The 17,387-nt window shown below is 39.0% G+C and overlaps 4 protein-coding genes across 6 annotated transcripts; 2 read left to right on the forward strand and 2 right to left on the reverse strand.

Annotated features, from left to right (window-relative positions):
- Positions 1-520: 520 nt before the first annotated feature.
- On the forward strand, positions 521-4,160 carry LOC100253567 (transcription factor PCL1). Of its 2 annotated transcripts, none has more exons than XM_010652695.3 (2): positions 521-1,742; positions 3,933-4,160. In XM_010652695.3, the coding sequence occupies exon 1, from the start codon at positions 794-796 to the stop codon at positions 1,727-1,729; it is 936 nt and encodes a 311-aa protein (XP_010650997.1). In that variant the 5' UTR covers positions 521-793; the 3' UTR covers positions 1,730-1,742; positions 3,933-4,160. The 2 variants fall into 2 exon arrangements, with proteins under 2 accessions (XP_010650997.1, XP_059593452.1); XM_059737469.1 differs by lacking the exon at positions 3,933-4,160 and adding an exon at positions 2,385-2,748 and having other exon boundaries at positions 535-1,742.
- Positions 4,161-8,394: 4,234 nt separating this feature from the next.
- On the reverse strand, positions 8,395-10,630 carry LOC100253590 (pentatricopeptide repeat-containing protein At5g59600). The gene has a single exon (XM_002280647.4). It carries the CDS (start codon positions 10,628-10,630, stop codon positions 8,993-8,995), a length of 1,638 nt encoding a protein of 545 aa, XP_002280683.1. The 3' UTR covers positions 8,395-8,992.
- Positions 10,631-10,778: 148 nt separating this feature from the next.
- Positions 10,779-13,148, reverse strand: LOC104879544 (pentatricopeptide repeat-containing protein At3g24000, mitochondrial). Its single transcript, XM_010652694.2, has one exon. The coding sequence runs from the start codon at positions 13,146-13,148 to the stop codon at positions 10,779-10,781; it is 2,370 nt and encodes a 789-aa protein (XP_010650996.1).
- Positions 13,149-13,338: 190 nt separating this feature from the next.
- On the forward strand, positions 13,339-17,354 carry LOC100258713 (uncharacterized). 2 transcript variants are annotated; one of them, XM_002282875.4, is made up of 5 exons: positions 13,850-14,317; positions 15,497-15,665; positions 16,271-16,303; positions 16,451-16,545; positions 16,687-17,354. In XM_002282875.4, the coding sequence occupies exons 1-5, from the start codon at positions 14,000-14,002 to the stop codon at positions 16,918-16,920; spliced, it is 849 nt and encodes a 282-aa protein (XP_002282911.1). In that variant the 5' UTR covers positions 13,850-13,999; the 3' UTR covers positions 16,921-17,354. The 2 variants fall into 2 exon arrangements, with proteins under 2 accessions (XP_002282790.1, XP_002282911.1); XM_002282754.4 differs by lacking the exon at positions 16,271-16,303 and having other exon boundaries at positions 13,339-14,317.
- The last annotated feature ends 33 nt before the right edge of the window (positions 17,355-17,387 follow it).

Genomic DNA, 17,387 nt, shown 5'->3' on the forward strand with positions numbered 1-17,387 from the left:
TCACCAACACTCTCACTTCCTATTGGCTGGACGGGATGCCTTTAGACCCTTTCACAAGGGCAAAGGGCGGTGCACCAATACTGGCTCTCCCAAAATTACCTTAATACCCTCTAGTGGGGCCCACTCATCCACTCACACCTACTCCCCGGTACCCAATTTCAAAGCAACTTCTGGTGGCACGACCCTCTAATTATTTACTTATTTTAATGTTTAATTAAAAAAAATTAATTAATTTAAATTTAAAAATGACTGGTGAAAAGAATTTTTAAAAATAAAGTAACCTTAAATTAATTATTTTAAATTTTATAAATAAATATAAATTATTAAAATGGGGGTTTTAGTTTATTTTTTGGGGTGGGAGATTAAAAGTTGTAAAAATGCATGGAGTAGGGGTGTTAGGATGGCAACAGGTGGAGAGACAAGGAGGCGAGTAACTAGTGTAGTGTAGACGAGGGATTCGACCAATGATGATAGCAAGATAGATATTTAGAGGATCAAAAATATCTGGCTAAGTCGTCCACGTTGGCACCTGGACAGGACCGATCTGGAATCAGATATTGCACTTTTTCTCTTCTTTTCCTCTCTAAAGGGAAATTGAAAATTATTTTCCTTTTCTTTTTCTCCTTTTCCAAACAGCCTTCGAATCTTACGAAATATCTAAAACAAAAGCCTCCTCCACATTCAACCCTCCTAACAATCTCCGTGATGCAAAACCTAATTCCCTAATTCGGATCATAATATATCTGTGTTCATGATTGACCTGGGAAAGCCCTAGCTCAGTTCAACCAATTCGATGGGCGAAGAAGTGAGGATGAGTGATATTAACGGAGGTGATGGCGGCGATGACGAGCGAGTGCTCGAGTGGGAGGCGGGGCTGCCCGCTGCCGATGATCTGACTCCCCTATCTCAGCCGTTGATCCCTCCGGAGCTGGCGTCGGCGTTCAGCATAACGCCGGAGCCGTGCCGTACGCTGCTGGAGGTGAATCGTGCGTCGCAGAGTACGTTTTCGACCATTCGAGGGCAGTCTCATTCGTTCTCGTCGAACAATTTCAAGTCTTTCAACGAGGAGCGAAACCGCGAGCCAGCGGTGGTGGAGCCGGAGGAGACCGGGGATAGGGACGGGTCCGGGTCTGAGTCAAGGAAGGTGAGGAAAGTCGATTGCGCCGAGGAGGCCGATTCAGCGATGAGGACGGAGAATTCGAACGATGATCCCTCTGCTCGGACGCTGAAACGACCCCGTTTGGTTTGGACTCCGCAGCTCCACAAGCGATTCGTGGATGTGGTGGGGCATCTGGGCATCAAGAACGCGGTTCCGAAGACGATTATGCAATTGATGAACGTAGAGGGCTTGACTCGGGAGAACGTCGCCAGTCATCTACAGAAGTATCGACTTTACCTGAAACGGATGCAGGGGCTGTCTAACGAGGGTCCATCTTCGTCCGACCATCTTTTCGCGTCCACGCCGGTGCCGCAGAGCTTGCACGAGTCTGGCGGAAGTGTGCATGGGAACGGTCATGGAAATGGTCACATGTCTGTTCCAATTCCCATGCCTTATGGGCAGACGATGATGCACATGCCCGTTCTTGGAGTGTCACATGGCCATGGCCAAATGGGAATGTCAGGTCCAGGTGGATATCATGGCTACGAGTCTCATCATCCTTATAATATGTTGCAGCAGAGAGATTGGTCAGTTGTGTCGTACCCAAATGTCGGTCCTAATGATCAATAAGATGATACCCGAGGTGGCTTTCTTGATCTTATTAAATTCTGTATGCTCTGTTGTTATTCTTTCTGATGTTGAGTTATTTGACGGTAATAAAGAAATGATATTGGTATACACGGATTGGAATTGTGTCTGGGCGTGTCAAACTAGGACTTGCTTATTCCAGACTGCTAATTTGTGGCTAGGTTCGAATGGTGTCCTCTATGTTGCATAATCGTGTTAAATTTTCCTGTTGTTAATCTAGATTATGGAAGGTGCCATTGCTTGGTGTGGTGGCAACTTCTTGGGGTTTCAAGTCTGTGAATGCTGGATGGTTTTGTATTTTGGTCTAACACCAATGTCATCACCATCCTCCCCCACAACCTGGAGATGGTACGCCATTAAAATTTGATAATGAAACTGACTTTGCAGAAAAGGAAAATTTTGTTGAGCTAGGAGTTGAGTATTCTTAACTGTTGCTTTGGTTTGAAGTACAAGATTTTCCAGGTAGACAGTGGAGGTAGTAAGCAAATGCTCTTTATATGAGCTGATTATTTCTTTTGTGATAGGTGCCTTTGTTTTCTTTCTAAATATACTTAACTTTCTTATGGTTTTATAATTCTGGATGATTCTGAGTTTGTTTCTATGGAGTTTTGACCGGTAATGGATTATGATGGCACAGAAATGTTAATGGAAACAATGCACTGGGTTGAGAGGTGGGTGGCTTAGAGGTTATTGATGGAGGCACGCATTTCATGTTGCTCGATTTCATGTTCCTCTTCCTACAGCAAGTTATCTAGCTTTATGGGTTTTGTTGCTTTATAAGAAAGTGTGTTATAAAAGAGGACAGAGATCAAGGATTGGATCAAGTAGATGATTGAGATTTCTGTAGCTTCTTGGATTTGTTTCTACTTTTAACTTATTAAATATCATTTGCAAGTTGTATGTGTCAATCTAGGATATGGTTTGATATTTACTGTTATATTATGCACAATAAGCACCTCCATCAACTTTCTATTTTGCCTTATATAGACTTTCATTGATAAGTTTTTACTGTGCTCTTAGTTCTTCTCTTTCTGAACGCTCTTAGTTCTTCTCTTTCTGAACTAATCCATGCTCACTCCACTCCTGCTGTTGACCCAAACACAAGGATACTATTCAATTATCTATCATTTCTGTTGCAGATAGAGTGGCTTTTTAATGCTTAGTTTTGCAGGTAATTTCTTCTGCAAATATTTTCTTCCAATCCAGTTTTGTTGATTCAATAAATACATTCTGAATCTCTGATTCAAGAAAAACTGCACACCTGTGTGTAGAATTAGTCATATATTTATATGGATTATTTCATGTTACTTCATTAATTATCCTCTTCAGTTTGGTTTACAAGTCTGTTCTTTTTTCTACTTACTGAAGACTAAGGTTTTATACTGCAGCCATATTTCATGATGACAGATTGATGCAATTATTACCTTCTTTGGAGTGTTGTTTCACTAACTTCTCTCTCTCTCTTGCTTTGTCCCCCTCTTTTTGAGTTATGGAAACTCTATATTTGCCTTGCCTATTCTTGGTCAATCATGCTTTAACTAATAGGTGTTAGTATGTTACATGCCATTTGAGGACGTGGCATCGTATCTCGTGTAAGTTTCTCATCCACTTTGTTCATCATTGCCATTGTTGTGAAAATAATGACTTATAATTTCTAATTATAGTATAAGAGAGCCTCTGCATGTTTAAAACTGAATGCATAATAAGGCTCATATAGTGCAAACTTAAGCAAGAATGAGTTAATAACGGAAAATTTTGAAGTTTCTAGTGATTGAAAATCCTATCAATTACTGAAATGATTTGTACAAACTGATGTCTTTGACCCTTACACATAGTCAATTGTATCCTTCTGTGGTTTCTACTTAAATGGCTGGATAAGCATTTCAGGTTATATGTTATATCTTTTGTCATTCAACTTTCATGGTTGCTTGATTTGTATTCTTGGACATGATAGATGCAGATAGGTTATATTTGGATTATGTATGAATCAGGCCAAATATCAATCTTTCTCTTGGGTGTGTGTGTGTGGGTGTCTGTTCTTAGTTGCATGATAGCAGGAGGCTCCTGGTGTATTATCTCCAGCCTAGATGATGGCAATCCATAAATACATTCTTAACCTGTTTATTAACTGATAAATGTTATTCTCTCTCATGTATTAATGGGTGTGTTGAACCTTCCTTTTCAGCAATAAAGCAAAAGTAAGTTAGCAGGCTTTGCCTGCTGGATATTCAATGCCTTCATCACCTATCTTTATAAAGATTCTTATTCTGTTTCAGAAGCTTTGAAGTCAATTGATCGTCTGATTTTTGTAACCTACTTTTCTTAACCCCTTCCAAGTTTCTGAGATAATTCCTTGTAAAGATTTTGGTGTTTTATCTTGATAAAGCTCCTTGATTTGTGGAAGTTAGACATATCTACTCTTTTATGTTCTCTGTTCTTTTTCAGGGATCTCCAAGGATAAAAAATATTAGCTCTCCTTTAACAATTACTGCAGGAGCCACATCCGAGCTGTTGATGTTAGCTCTGTGTGTGTTCGGCAATTTTATCTTTGAAGACTGATTGCTCACTTATTGTAACTGTAGCGATGATTTTGAGGTGGTTTTTATGTGTTGTCTCTGTAATATTCTTATTTCTTTCAATGCTCTTCTAAAGAGCTAAAATGGAAAATGGGTTGGGTTATCTTTGTTTTCTAGTTTGAAAAGTCATCTAGGTGATTAGGGTTTGGGGTAAGTGAAATGAGTAATGGATTATGCAAAACCTTTTCTTCTTCCTAATATTTTAGGGTCTGTTTGGAAAGTGTTCTTGGAAATAGTTTTTTGTTCTTTAAATATAAAACAGTTTTCCAACTTCAAAAATACGTTTGACAAACTGTAGATTGTTTTTTGAGAATTTGTTATGAAAATAAAGTAGAACAAATCTGAAGTGTTCTTAGGTTTTTTTTTTTTTTTTTTGTAGATTGTTCTAAAGAGACAATTGGAAATACAAAGAATAGGTTGGGAATTTTTGCATTATATATAAGTACAAAATGCCTTCATGGAAAATGGCTCGAGAAAATTATTTTTCATATTTGAGTTTCTAAACAATTTATTCCTCAAAACAATTAAGGATTGCTTTGAAGAATTGTTCTCAAAAATTGATTTTTGAATGTTGTTTTAGAAATGTTGCCCTCTTTTCCTATTTTCTGTTTCGCTCTTTCCAATATTCTGTTCCCATGGTCTCCACTCCTCACAGCTCCTGCATATCCCACTGCATGATGCTGCCAGATTTTGAGGAAAGTGACGGTTCATAAATTTTATGTTGGTTGACTTGGCCAAAGCTGTGGAGTTCTGGTACAAAATTCTACTTGTCGTCTTTTGATGTAACAAAGGAAATGACCTTCAGATTACGTAGATGTGGCTATGCTTCCTTTAGTTTGAATAGTGGGGTAAAATGTCTCTGCCTTTATAATCTAGTCCTATACCATGCGAATAGTGGTGTCATTTATTGCAGTTGATAGGGGAATTCTGAATGGAACTGGATAGGCATGTTCTCATGAGTGCTTTGTTTTGCCCATTGGATTTTGAAGTCGTGTTTGTTTTAATGCCTAGGTGCTTCAAGTAAATCTACAATGGATGGCACATGATTATTGATCCAGTTAGTTGCACGGAAGGAGAGATTTTTTCCCTTTACTTCTAACTTTGAGAAGCCCTAGGTTTTACTCTTACTCTTAGAAATTCTACAAAATTTTCATTTGTGATAGGCGTCCTTTTTCTAGTTGGAAAGTAGGAGGGAAAAATATTTGGTCTATTTTGGCTTCCCTCCAACAATGGATTTAAGAGTGTTGTGGGAAGGACTAAGAGAAAGAGGCCTGGATGTTGGGTGAACTAAAAAAGCTCTTAGCCAAGATGAAGAAAGGAAGCATTTTGCACCCAAGAATAGTTTTGTAAGTGTTAGTGGGTCTGAAAATGACAGGGAAATATGACTATTTGCTAGGCAGATTAGATTGTTCGATATAATAAAAAACAAGGAAAGCTGCAGATTATGGGAGAAGGACTTTATAAATCAGTGGTTATTTATCCCCACTTTGGGGTAGGTAGCCACAATCCTAATGGGGTTACACACTGAGTGTTGCTGGTGAATAATACTTCAAATGTGCCAACAGTATTCCACTATTTTATTTTGTAGCATCCATGAGCAATGGATAGGGATGACCGTACCCTGCAAGTGGCTACTTTTTTAATTTCTTTTGGGTGGACAAGTTGATCCTTATTACATCCAACAAGGTCTTGGCAACAGGTAAAGTGATGTTTTGTCCATTAATTAAATAGTGAACTTTTGTTGCTTGTCTAGTAGAGTGAATTTTAGCACCCTATTTTGTCAGTTTGTATGGGGCGTGTTCTATGCTTTGGGATATCTAAAGCAGTATTTTACAAATGGTTGCATCACCTAGCAGAGCTACAAGAAGGTGTACATGATGTTCTTAGCTCCTCCTAGGTTTGCCTCTTAACCGACTGAGAATCACATCATCACAGCTAAATGTAAATTCTTTAGCATGTGTCTCCCATCCTATCAGGAATGTATTAAAATAGATTTAGGATTTGCCAAGATTGAAAGATAAGCTTTTAGGACCTGAATTGTATATTGCTGAAGAAGAAGAAGAAATTTTGTTCCTGAAACTAGATGGGACACAGTAAGATGAGACAGTGTAAAGTTTTTACTATCCAGAGTAAGAAACTTGGAAGAGCTAGCATGGATTTTACTGGCTATCTTAAGGACTAGGAACAGCCAACCTTTTTTAATTTACTAGAGAATAGCCAGAAAGACTAAAACTTGGAAGAGCTTCTAGTAGAATCTTTAGATTTTGAGGCATGAAAATTTCAGATTCTGGTACACATCTCTGTGCGTTTATTAGACCCAACCCTCACTCTTTGGGTGAATGCTGGATGCAGAACTGCAATTGCCATCTTGAAATGCAAATTAATATTCACATTCTGCCTGTTTTAGTTATGGTTGTGGAAACTTCTAGATCCTTGGTTATGACTCTTATGAGAGATTTAATATAAAGCTTAATCAAAGTTCAATGGCTGAGGCAAGGGGAACCTCTTCTCTCTATTTATTTGTTTTGCTGATGGAAACTCTCAGTTGTCTTCTAAAAAGAGCTAGGGAAGGGGTTTCATCCCGGGTGTCATTGTTTGCCAATGATACTTGTATCTTTTGAGGGACATGCAAAGATGAAATGTTCTATCTCAATTGGACTTTAATGTGGTTTGAAGCAATTTTTAGCTGAAAATTAAGTTAGAAAGAGTGAGTTAATTTCAATTGGGGCTGTTACTAATGTGGAGGAGCTGGTGGTTGTCTTGGGGTGTAGAGTAGCTAGTGGAGCTTCCTTCCAAGAATGTGGGTCTGCCTTTAGGAGCTCCCTACAAATTGTTGGTCATTTAGAATGTGGTGGAAGATTTAGAGAAGGTTTGCAATGTGGAGCAACAAGGGCGGGGGGGTGGGTGGGGGGTTTATTCTGGGTTGGCTCTTGGTGAAATTCTTGACCGATTGTTTGTGTAAAAGAGAGGAGGGTTGGGTATTCATAATCTAACTGTTCCCAAAAGACGGAATTGGAGGTTTGTGTCAGAAAGGAACCTCTATGGAAGTAGGGTATTATTGATAAATTTGGAGAAGAAGGGGATGGTGTTCTTTAGAGGTGAGGGGATGGATTTGGGGTAGAGTAATGGAATGCAATTATAGGAGGGTGGGGAGTTTTTGAGAGTAAAATCAGTTTTAGTGCGGACAATGGAAGGGAATGAAATTTTGAAAGGGTATATGTTGTGGTGATCATCTTTTTTAACCTTCTTTATATGCTCTAGCTACTTCAAAGGATACTTGGGCAGTAGATGTGTGAGAACATGCTAATGACGGGGCATTGGGCTCTCGGGTTTCTTAAGACAGCTCCATGATTTGAAGTTGGATAGTGTTCCAAGTGTTCCTATTGAGGTTGGAAGGAAGATCAGTATATAGGGGTAAAGGAGATAGGGTGGTGTAGGTGATATTGGAACCTTTTCTTGTGGATGATATTTTTGGGATCCATGGGTTCCAATGAAAGTGGGTGTTTTTCTTTCCTAGGAAGCAGGTTGGAAAAAATTCTTGACTTTGGATCGGTTAAAAGGAAGAGAATGGACTTTGGTGAATGGATGTTTTATGTATGAAGATAAGAAACAATCTGTGGAGCACATCCTCTTCATCGTGTTAAGCAAGAATTTTATTGTAGTTAGTATTCTCCTTGTTTATAGTATTGAGTGTTGAATTCTTTATATTGAACCTTCTAATTTGGGCGTTGATCCCTCGTCGGAAAGAAATGGAAGATGGCATGGGAAAGTAACTCCTCTATGCTTGTTTTGAACTACTTGGAAGGAAAGAAATTACAAATCAGGTGACGACATGGAACATGTTGATCAAGAACTTAAAAACATCTTTCATATATAATTTTTTGGAATGGGTATGATAGACTATGGGGATTAGTCAGATTGAAAAGGGGGGGAAAGTGGTTTTTTCTTTCTCCTTTTATATTCTTCTCTTTTTTGGCTCTTGCATTCGTGAGCCATTTTGACAGATGGTTTAAATATATTTGGTTACGCCTAAAACCGGAAACAAGGGCCAAAAATACATCGTGATTGCAGTTGAGGGAGGAATGAAGCAGTTATTATTTGAATCTCCCAAAGTACAGAGAAGATGGAAGATGACTGTCGTAACCAAAACAAAACGCCTCGATATTAGGCTACTAACAAATAGTCACCTTACTAAGTGTGCTTAAAACAAAATATCTTTGATATGTTTTCATGTTAAATACTATGTTAGCAGCATCAGTACTGCAATATCTAAGCTGAATGTCAGTCTCCCATTTATGAGATTGATAAAAGCATCCACAAAATTTGAAGTTCCCCAACTTTTCCCCTTACCTCAACTTTTACAAAGTTTTTCCGATTTAAGGATCTTCCACGAGTGCTGCACATTGTATTCATTCAGATTCAACCTGATCTTCTAAACCCATCTTGCCACTCAATTGCTCTCAAATCCAAATGTTCCCAGCAGAAACAACCTACTACATCAAAGAAGCTGTCGGATAGAAAATAAGTTGGAGTTCAGCACTGGAAGCTTCAATGTGGTGAGGAGATATGAATGCATCCAGCATGAGGCATGAGGATGGTCCGCTAGGCGCTTCATACTTATTTCTGATCTGCGCCAAGAATTCTGGGAAACCCTCAAGCTATGTTTGTCTCAGACAGCCTCTATCCAACTGCACCCGGGAAATTTACCGAACTTTCTTTGCTTCATCATCTTCTTCATCTTTGCTGCATTCCCCCAACGACCAGCATCAGCATATAAATTTGATAACAACAAACTGCTTCCAGGACTCTCAGGTTCAAGCTCAAACAGATGCTCAGCGGCTACTTCTGCAAGTTCTATGTTCCCATGATTCCTGCAAGCCCCTAATAATGCTCCCCACACAAACTTATCAGGCTCAACAGGCATTGCCTTGATCAAATCATAAGCCTCAGAAAGCTTTCCCGCTCGGCCAAGAAGATCCACCATGCATGCATAATGCTCTAGTCTCGGCTCAATCCGGTATTTTTCTTGCATCTTCCGGAACAGACTTTCTCCAAGTTCGACCATTCCAGCATGACTACAAGCATTGAGGACTGCTGTGAAGGTCAGGTGATCAAGTTTTGTATCACTCTCCTCCATCTGATTAAAAAGCTCAATTGCTTCATTGCAGTATCCATGATTTGCATATCCAAAAATCAAGGAATTCCAAGTGACTGTGTTCCTCTCCGGCATCATATAAAATAAGATCTTTGCTTCTGATATATAACCGCATTTTGCATACATGTCTACAAGAGCACTCCTAACATACACATCTTTCTCAACTCCGATCACCATGGCATACCCATGAATTTCCTTCCCATGCCTCAGGTTTGCAACATTTGTACAAGCAGGCAGCAGACTACTGATGGTTACCGAACTGGGGCAGAACCCTTGATCCAGCATCTCTTTAAATGCATCAAAACCCTCATGGTTGTGGAAGTTCTGCACAAACCCAGATATTACTGAAGTCCAAGATACCACATCAGGCTCAACCCCATTGGCAGTCATCAAACGAAAAACTTCAGAGACCATTGATTTGTCCCCCACCTGCGAAAATCCTGCGATTAAGGTATTCCATGATACTACATTGGGCTTAACCCCTGCTTGTTGCATTTTCTGCACCAAGTTCAGTGCTTCGTGCACAAATCCATGTTGGGCATAGCCTGAAACCATGGCATTCATCACCACCAAATCTTTGTCAACTATCCAATCAAATACCCGGCACGCCTTTTCAACATGCCCACATTTTGAGTACATATAAATCAATGCACTGATGATATAAGCGTCAGATTCAAATGAATTCTTCAGGATTACAGTATGCATATTCTCTCCAGTTCGTCGATCAGAGAGATGTCCACAGGCTTTGAGAATGCTGGGAAGAACAAACTGGTTCGGTCTCAGGCCTTCTTTCTGCATTTCTGAGAAAGCGCTCAAAGCCTCCTCATAAAAGCCGCGACGAGCGCAGGCCCCAGTCAGGACAATCCAACGACGAATATTCGTGTTGGGAATTTTATCGAACAGTTTCCGGGCGTTAGATAATTGCCCGCACTCAGTGTAGAAAGACATGAGCTTGGCGGCAAAATAGGTCAACCGAGCCAACCCAATGATGACCAGATGAGCATGCAGTGCTCGGCCACGGTACAACGCTCGATCACGAGCGTACATGTCGATGGCCTTTGCATAGGTATCAGAAGATGATTGAAATGTGCGGTGGGTGCTGATATTCCGATAGACCCTATAGACATTTGCTCTGTTGATGAGACTCTGCATTGCAGCAGCAGCAGCCAATGGCGTCGGCTCGATTCAATTTCAGCTAAGATATGAAATATATAATGTACCCTCCTCAAATGATGGGTTCCACTCAGGGAGATGTCTACAACCAATCTGATAAGGGAATAGCACAAATGGGAAGAGCATATCACCAGTAATCCCCACAAGAACAGCAGCCCTGCTTGAAGTGGTGAAACCTATAATTGTCCTTCAATACTATATAGCGGTCTGTAATTCTTGAGATATACTTCATAGTTGAATAGCAATCCAAGCAGACACGAAGGTTCTTCAAAACACGAATTGGTTTTCCAGGAGGCAAGCTTAAAAGGCCAAAACAAACTGCAAGCTTTTCGCTGTGATATAAGATCAGTTGCTCCTTTGGCTGTCTTGATTCCGGGTGAAGGACTGTTGTTGTAGGAGGGGAATACCCAATGTCTTGTATCTGTCTCACTAGCTGCTTCAGCTTCTCATATACTTTTGGCATTTCAGGGTGTGCTTTATCATGGGAAAAGAATTTGTACATCTTGTTGTTTACTTCAATCCAGCTACATCCCGGTTCTTTTGAAATTTCCTTCTGTTCCATTAACCTTCTCTGATTCTCAGCATCAGCCCATCTCCCTACTTCAGCATACATGTTTGAAAGGGTGACATAAACGGTTGCATCATTTGGTTCTAAGTCTAGTATCTTCTCAGCCACATATTCTGCCATTTGAAGGTTACTGTTGTATCGGCAAGCTGCAAGCAAGGGTCTCCATATTGAAGCAGTAGGCTTCATTGTCAATTTCTTGATGAAGTCTAGTGCATTTTCTAGTTGCCCAGCTCTACCCAGTATGTCAACCATGCAGCTGCAGTGCGTCTCCTCTGGTTGGATGCTGTAATCTTGCACCATGGATTTAAAGAACTCTTGGCCCTCTTGAACTAAGCCAGAGTGGCTACAGGCAGAAAGAACTGTGAGGAAAGTTGCACTGGTAGGCTTGTTTCCTTCTTCAATCATCTTCCTGAGCAAGAATATAGCTTTCCATGGATCCCCATTTTGTGAGTAGGCTTTAATAATTGAATTCCAGGATACCACATCTGCATCTGAGATCTGAGTGAAAACCTGCACTGCATTTTCTAAACTGCCACACTGTGTATATGCTTCTATTAATGAGCTTGCCACATGCAAGTTCGACTCAACGTTGGATTTTATTAGCCGAGAATGGATCTGCACAGTAGTTGCAAGTGATGGAAAAGAAGAACAAGCCTTAAAGATATTTGAATAGGTGAATTCATTACATGCAACATCTTCTTTAACCATTCTGCAAAATGCTTCCATTGCCTTCTCGATCTTTTCATTGAGGACGTACCCTGCTATTAGAGCATTCCATGACACATTAGATGCTGCCCTCCCCATCTGTTTGAACTGGTTCTCTGCTTCATCCATTTCCCCAAGTCCTGAATACATGTCTATAATGGCAGTCCCCACAAAGACACCAGATGCCATGCCCTTTTTAATGACTTGGGTATGAAACATACGGCCATCAATGAAATCCTTCACACAACCACAAGATGCTAGAACAATTGAAAAAGTGAACTCATTTGGCTCAATCCCACTTTCTCTCATCATGCTGAACTGCTTCAGTGCCTTCTTGAAGTCACCATGCTGGTAAAACCCATTTATGCTTGCAGTCCAAGAGATAATATTCCTTTGCCCAAGATTCTCAAACACAATCTCAGCCTCTTCCATCATCCCACACTTGCTATACAGTGTCAAAAGTGCATTGCCCACTGCTGTTTCAGATAAATACTGCATCTTCACAACATGGGCATGAAGCTGTTTTCCTTCTTGGATCGCTGAAATAGTCCCACAAACTGCTAGCATGGTTGAATACGTGTAATGGTTTGGCCGAGTACCCATATTCCCAATTTGCATGAAGACTTGAAAAGCTTGAACAAAGAAACCATTCCTTGCATAAGCAGAAATCAAGCAATTACATGTAGCAGCATCCAAACTAGTCATCTTATCATATACTCTCACCGCACTGTCCACTTCTCCGCATTTGGCATACATGTCAATAAGACTAGTACACACAAACTCATCACTACCAAGTCCAATTTTCACCACAAAACAATGCCATCTTCTGCCAAGTTCAACACACCCTTCACGGCCACAAAAGCTTAAAGCACTAAACACATATTGCCTATGTGGAAAACCACCACCAAACTCAACATGGGGAGTCTCATTTCTTGTGAAAAAACCAGCTTCTTTCACACCCTCTTCAGGATCATCCGTACACCCACTGCGATGGGACTCAGTAATTGAAACACCTATCCGTTTGGGAGTTTTTTCAAACAGTATACAAGCATTGTTTAAATCCACCCATCCTCCGACAACATTCCCCTTCGACATACACCCTTTATAAGGACCTGACGCAGAGATTATTGGGTTGATGTTCTTTTGAAGATCAACAGCGATACAGCCAGGAAGTAAAGAACAGGTAGGCCAGCTGCTGCTATAACACTTCAGTGGTGAAGCCATGCCACCCACCTGATCAAACCAGTAGTCTTTTGCGAGAAAAATGGAACTCTCTTAATAGGTTGCAAATTTTGCTTGGAAAAATTTACCAAATTTTCTTCTTCCACTGCCCTTTAGAATTTTTGGGCCGTTGCCGTTTGGCCATGTATCACTTTATGTGGCGAAAAATTGTATAAAAATATAATTATATTCAAAAAAAAAATTATGCCAAATGAAGTTTGATTTAATTTTCTAATATTTTTAAATATTATAATTTTTATACTAAGAAGTTTTGAGTTTTGATTTTTTTTAAAATAATAATAAATTTTATTTATTCATTTGAAATTTATTTGCTTAATAAAAAAAAATTTAAAATAAACATGTATAATTTTTTTTAAAAAAATCAGATTTAAAATTTTATATTTTATAATTATAAATTTTTTTCTTTTGTTTTTCAAAATTATTGAAAACAACTGAAAATAAAAAAAAAAATCGTATGTTGTTATGAATTTTTTAAAATAATTTTTTATTTTTAAAAACAAAAATTTGTTTTTAAATTATAAAACAGATTGTACCTTTTTGTTTTTTGGTTTTAAAAATGATAAATAAAACTAGGCCTTTTTCCTTTTTCTTTTTTTTTTCTTTTTTTCTAAAAAGCTATTTTATTTTATGGCATTTTCAAATAATTATTTAATTATTTTGTACTTAATTTTAATTTATAAAACACTGCTAACTGTAAAAGACCGTGGAGTTGGGAACCGCAATATGCTATGTAAAAGCACAGCCACTCGTGGGAAGAAGATGGAGAAGACGGAGAAGAAGAAACCAGAAACGTAATCCAAACGCCATGAAATGAGATTATAAAACACCACCTCATGAACATGCATGGAATCACTCTTCCCTTAGCCCTGCAGCTCCATTTTTCTCCTCCTCTTTTCTACCTACAAAATCTACCCAAATCTTCATTACCCATTTCCAGAATTGCCTCTGCACCCCATTTCAATCCTCTCTTTTTCACTCCAAATCGCAGAAACAATGGTAAGAATAAGAGGAGGAATAGTACTCTTTTGAAGGCGAGTCGCAGAGAGTCTCCGTATGAGGTGTTGGGGGTTTCTCCTTCTGCTAGTCCTGATCAGATCAAGAGGGCTTATCGGAAACTCGCTTTGAAGTATCATCCCGATGTCAATAAAGAGGTATTCTTTTGATACAAATTAGAGAAATTTGATATGGGTGTTTCTTGTTTTTAACTTACGGTTCGTTTTCTTGAATTATAATGAAACCAATTTGGATCTTCCAGCTTTTCATGTCTGCAGAAGTGAGTTACATTTTTGGATCGTGTGAAATCCAGTGACGTTTTTTTAACTCTGATTGATTCCATCAACCCTCAATAGCAGTGAAAAACTTGAGGAAAATTAAAGGAAATCATCTATAATTAGGATGAACTCCAATTTTGTGTTTGTGGTATGTGGAGAGGGTTAGAGCTGTGGGTACCCAAAAATGGGTAATCTACTATTTCATTGGGGACCGGATAATATTGAAAATACATGCCTTTCCATGACCCAGTATAACCAACTGAAATTCTCTCAAACAAATTAAAAGAAACTCAAATTCGTTGATTTGCTGCAATCATTGCCTAGATCACATTTTCTTTTATAGCTTCCTTATTTCTCTGGAACATTCTTCTTTGTTTTCTAGCTTGCCAGGAATTTGTAGCATAATTGATGGGCATGTACCTCATTCACAAGGGTTGTTCTTTATGTGGCTAATCTTCAATCTTTATGTTCTTTAGGCAGCCACCTGGGGAAAGCAATCTTGCTTTCCATAGTGATTACTTATATCCTACTCAAAGTTCCTTCTTTCTTTTTGTTGTGATTGTGTAAAGCTCAAAGGTTCTACATGCCTCGGTTCATGTGGTGTTCCTGACCTAACAGCATGTTAGTATGTAGTATACTAGTATGTCAAGCAAAGCACCTGTAATGAAGTTGCATCCCTAATGGAGTTCTTAGCACCCATGCATGTAAGAACCATGAGCCCATCTTTGCAAGAAGGGAAAACATATTGATTTTTCTTTACAGTGAACATACATGAGAAATTTAATGGATGAAACAAAAGTTCCAAGTGCAGTTTTATCAATTTTCTTATCATGTGTTTGATGCAAAGGCTCGATGCACTTCACTTTGTATGCTATACTTGCTATATCTGGGATCTGTTTATTCCTTTCCAAGGCCTTCTTCATAGCTTGTGTGAACAAATGGTAGAATGAAATCAATATTGCATAACCTGAATCTGTTTCTTCCCTGTTTTCCTTTCTGAATCTCAGGGCTTTAGTTTTCTGTAAATGTTTTGAGTATCTCAAAGTTTTTGGTTTACAGGCAAATGCACAGGAGAAATTTATGAGGATAAAGCATGCATACAATGCATTGATGAACTCTGAATCTCGGAGGAAATATGACTCTGGAAGTCGTGCATCCAACTATACCTATTCTAATGCCGAAAGAAACCAAAGCAGGGATACCCAAGAAGAAGAGTTCTATGGATTTGGTAAAAACTTTTGCCCCTGAAATCCATTTGTTCTTATATTCTTATTGTATTTATGCCTTTACATGTGATGGGTGTCCATCTACTTCAATGCTTACTCCTTTAAATAGTATATTGATGATTTTAAGGTAGCTGCCTTTAGACGAGAATTGCTTCCTGCCAAATCGACAGAGAGCATGGGACTGACATGCTTTTAGTTGTGTAGTTAAATAAAAACATCTATGGCTCAGTGACCAAGTAGATTCTGCTAACTATGCTACAAATCATTTCCATTTGGAATACTGATAACAGTGCCTGGAAGAACCTGAAATGTTTGGATGACCAAATCAGACCAATTTATCACAAAGGAAAATTCCCAGATCAAATCAATTGACTGGGTAGTTGCGTCCTTCTATGTTAAATGCACATTCAAATGGTTCATTGTTAGGCTCTGGTGTCTATGGCATTGGTAGCTTTAGTTTTCCCATTGCTCATTCATATTCCAACTGTGTATTTATCCCCAAATATGCTGATGGAGAGATTCTTTCCTCATTCTTCAGTGCATCTTACCCTTGCTTATGAGTGAGGTATTTTTGTATGTTCTTATACTTAACCCCTTTATGCTGCAGGTAATTTTGTGAGGGATGTTCAAATGACAGTAGGTAGATATGTCCTCCCATGATACAATGCAAGAGCAATTAAGTTGCATCATTTCAAATCTTTACAGGCGCTGTTTTGTTTTTCTTTTTTTCATACGGAGATCACTACCTGCTCTGTTCTAGTGCTTAAGCATGGCTTTGATGTTACAGAGGACTTCTTTAGGGATCTTCAAGAAGAATTCCGGAACTGGGAAGCCAGTGCTGCTTCACAAGGGAAGCCAAAGAGCCTGTGGGAGGAATTAGCGGTGAGATGTTAATGTCTTTTATCGTTTCACTTTATATGAAACCAAATAATTATGTGCAAGTGTTTTGGTTTGTTTTGAAACTCACAAGGGAAAGGATTTGAGGATAAAACCACCTCACTTGTAAAATCTGCATTTTAACAGGAAATTGGTGAAGAGTTTGTGGAATTTTTAGAGAAAGAGCTCAACATCACTGACTCGGAAGTTGAAGCAGAGGAATATGGAGGGTCTCAGAAGGCAAATCCATTTACAAGTTCTGAAACAGGGACGACAGGAGGTGGTGGTCAAAGTAAAGGCGGTCAAGGGAGCAGCATTGAAGAAAATATTGATGAGATCGAAGCTACTCTTGCTAAGTTGAAAAAGGAATTGGGCCTATAGGAGGAAATGCAGCTGCATTAAATCCTTAGAAGATATAAATCCGAAAGACAAGTTCTTTGTCGTGTTGGAATGAGTAGAAAAATGGCTGATTAGTGGAAATCCAGCTTACATAACTATAGTCCAATTCTTTGAAGGCCTCATTCATCACAGAGAAGAGTTATGAATGAAGGTTCTCTCAGCTGTAAGTCATTGAAGCACAAAAGCATGAAGTAATCATCACTTAAGATATGGGCTTATACATCTGTTTTCCTCTGTAAACAAAGCTCTCCATCACCTACGATTGAATCCTTGACGATTTCCATTGGGGTCTCTGTCCTTTCAAGCATCAGTCTTTCTGCGAACAATGTCGACGAATTCTCTGTGCAGCACTCTGATGATCTGTATTGAATTATTCATCCTTTCCTACCAATAAATGGCTTGAGCTTGGTTCCAAACTTTTCGGTTTACCTGGTATTTTCATTCCTTTT

The sequence above is a fragment of the Vitis vinifera genome, chromosome 6, assembly GCF_030704535.1.
Source record: "Vitis vinifera cultivar Pinot Noir 40024 chromosome 6, ASM3070453v1".
NCBI classification, from domain to species: Eukaryota; Viridiplantae; Streptophyta; class Magnoliopsida; order Vitales; family Vitaceae; genus Vitis; species Vitis vinifera.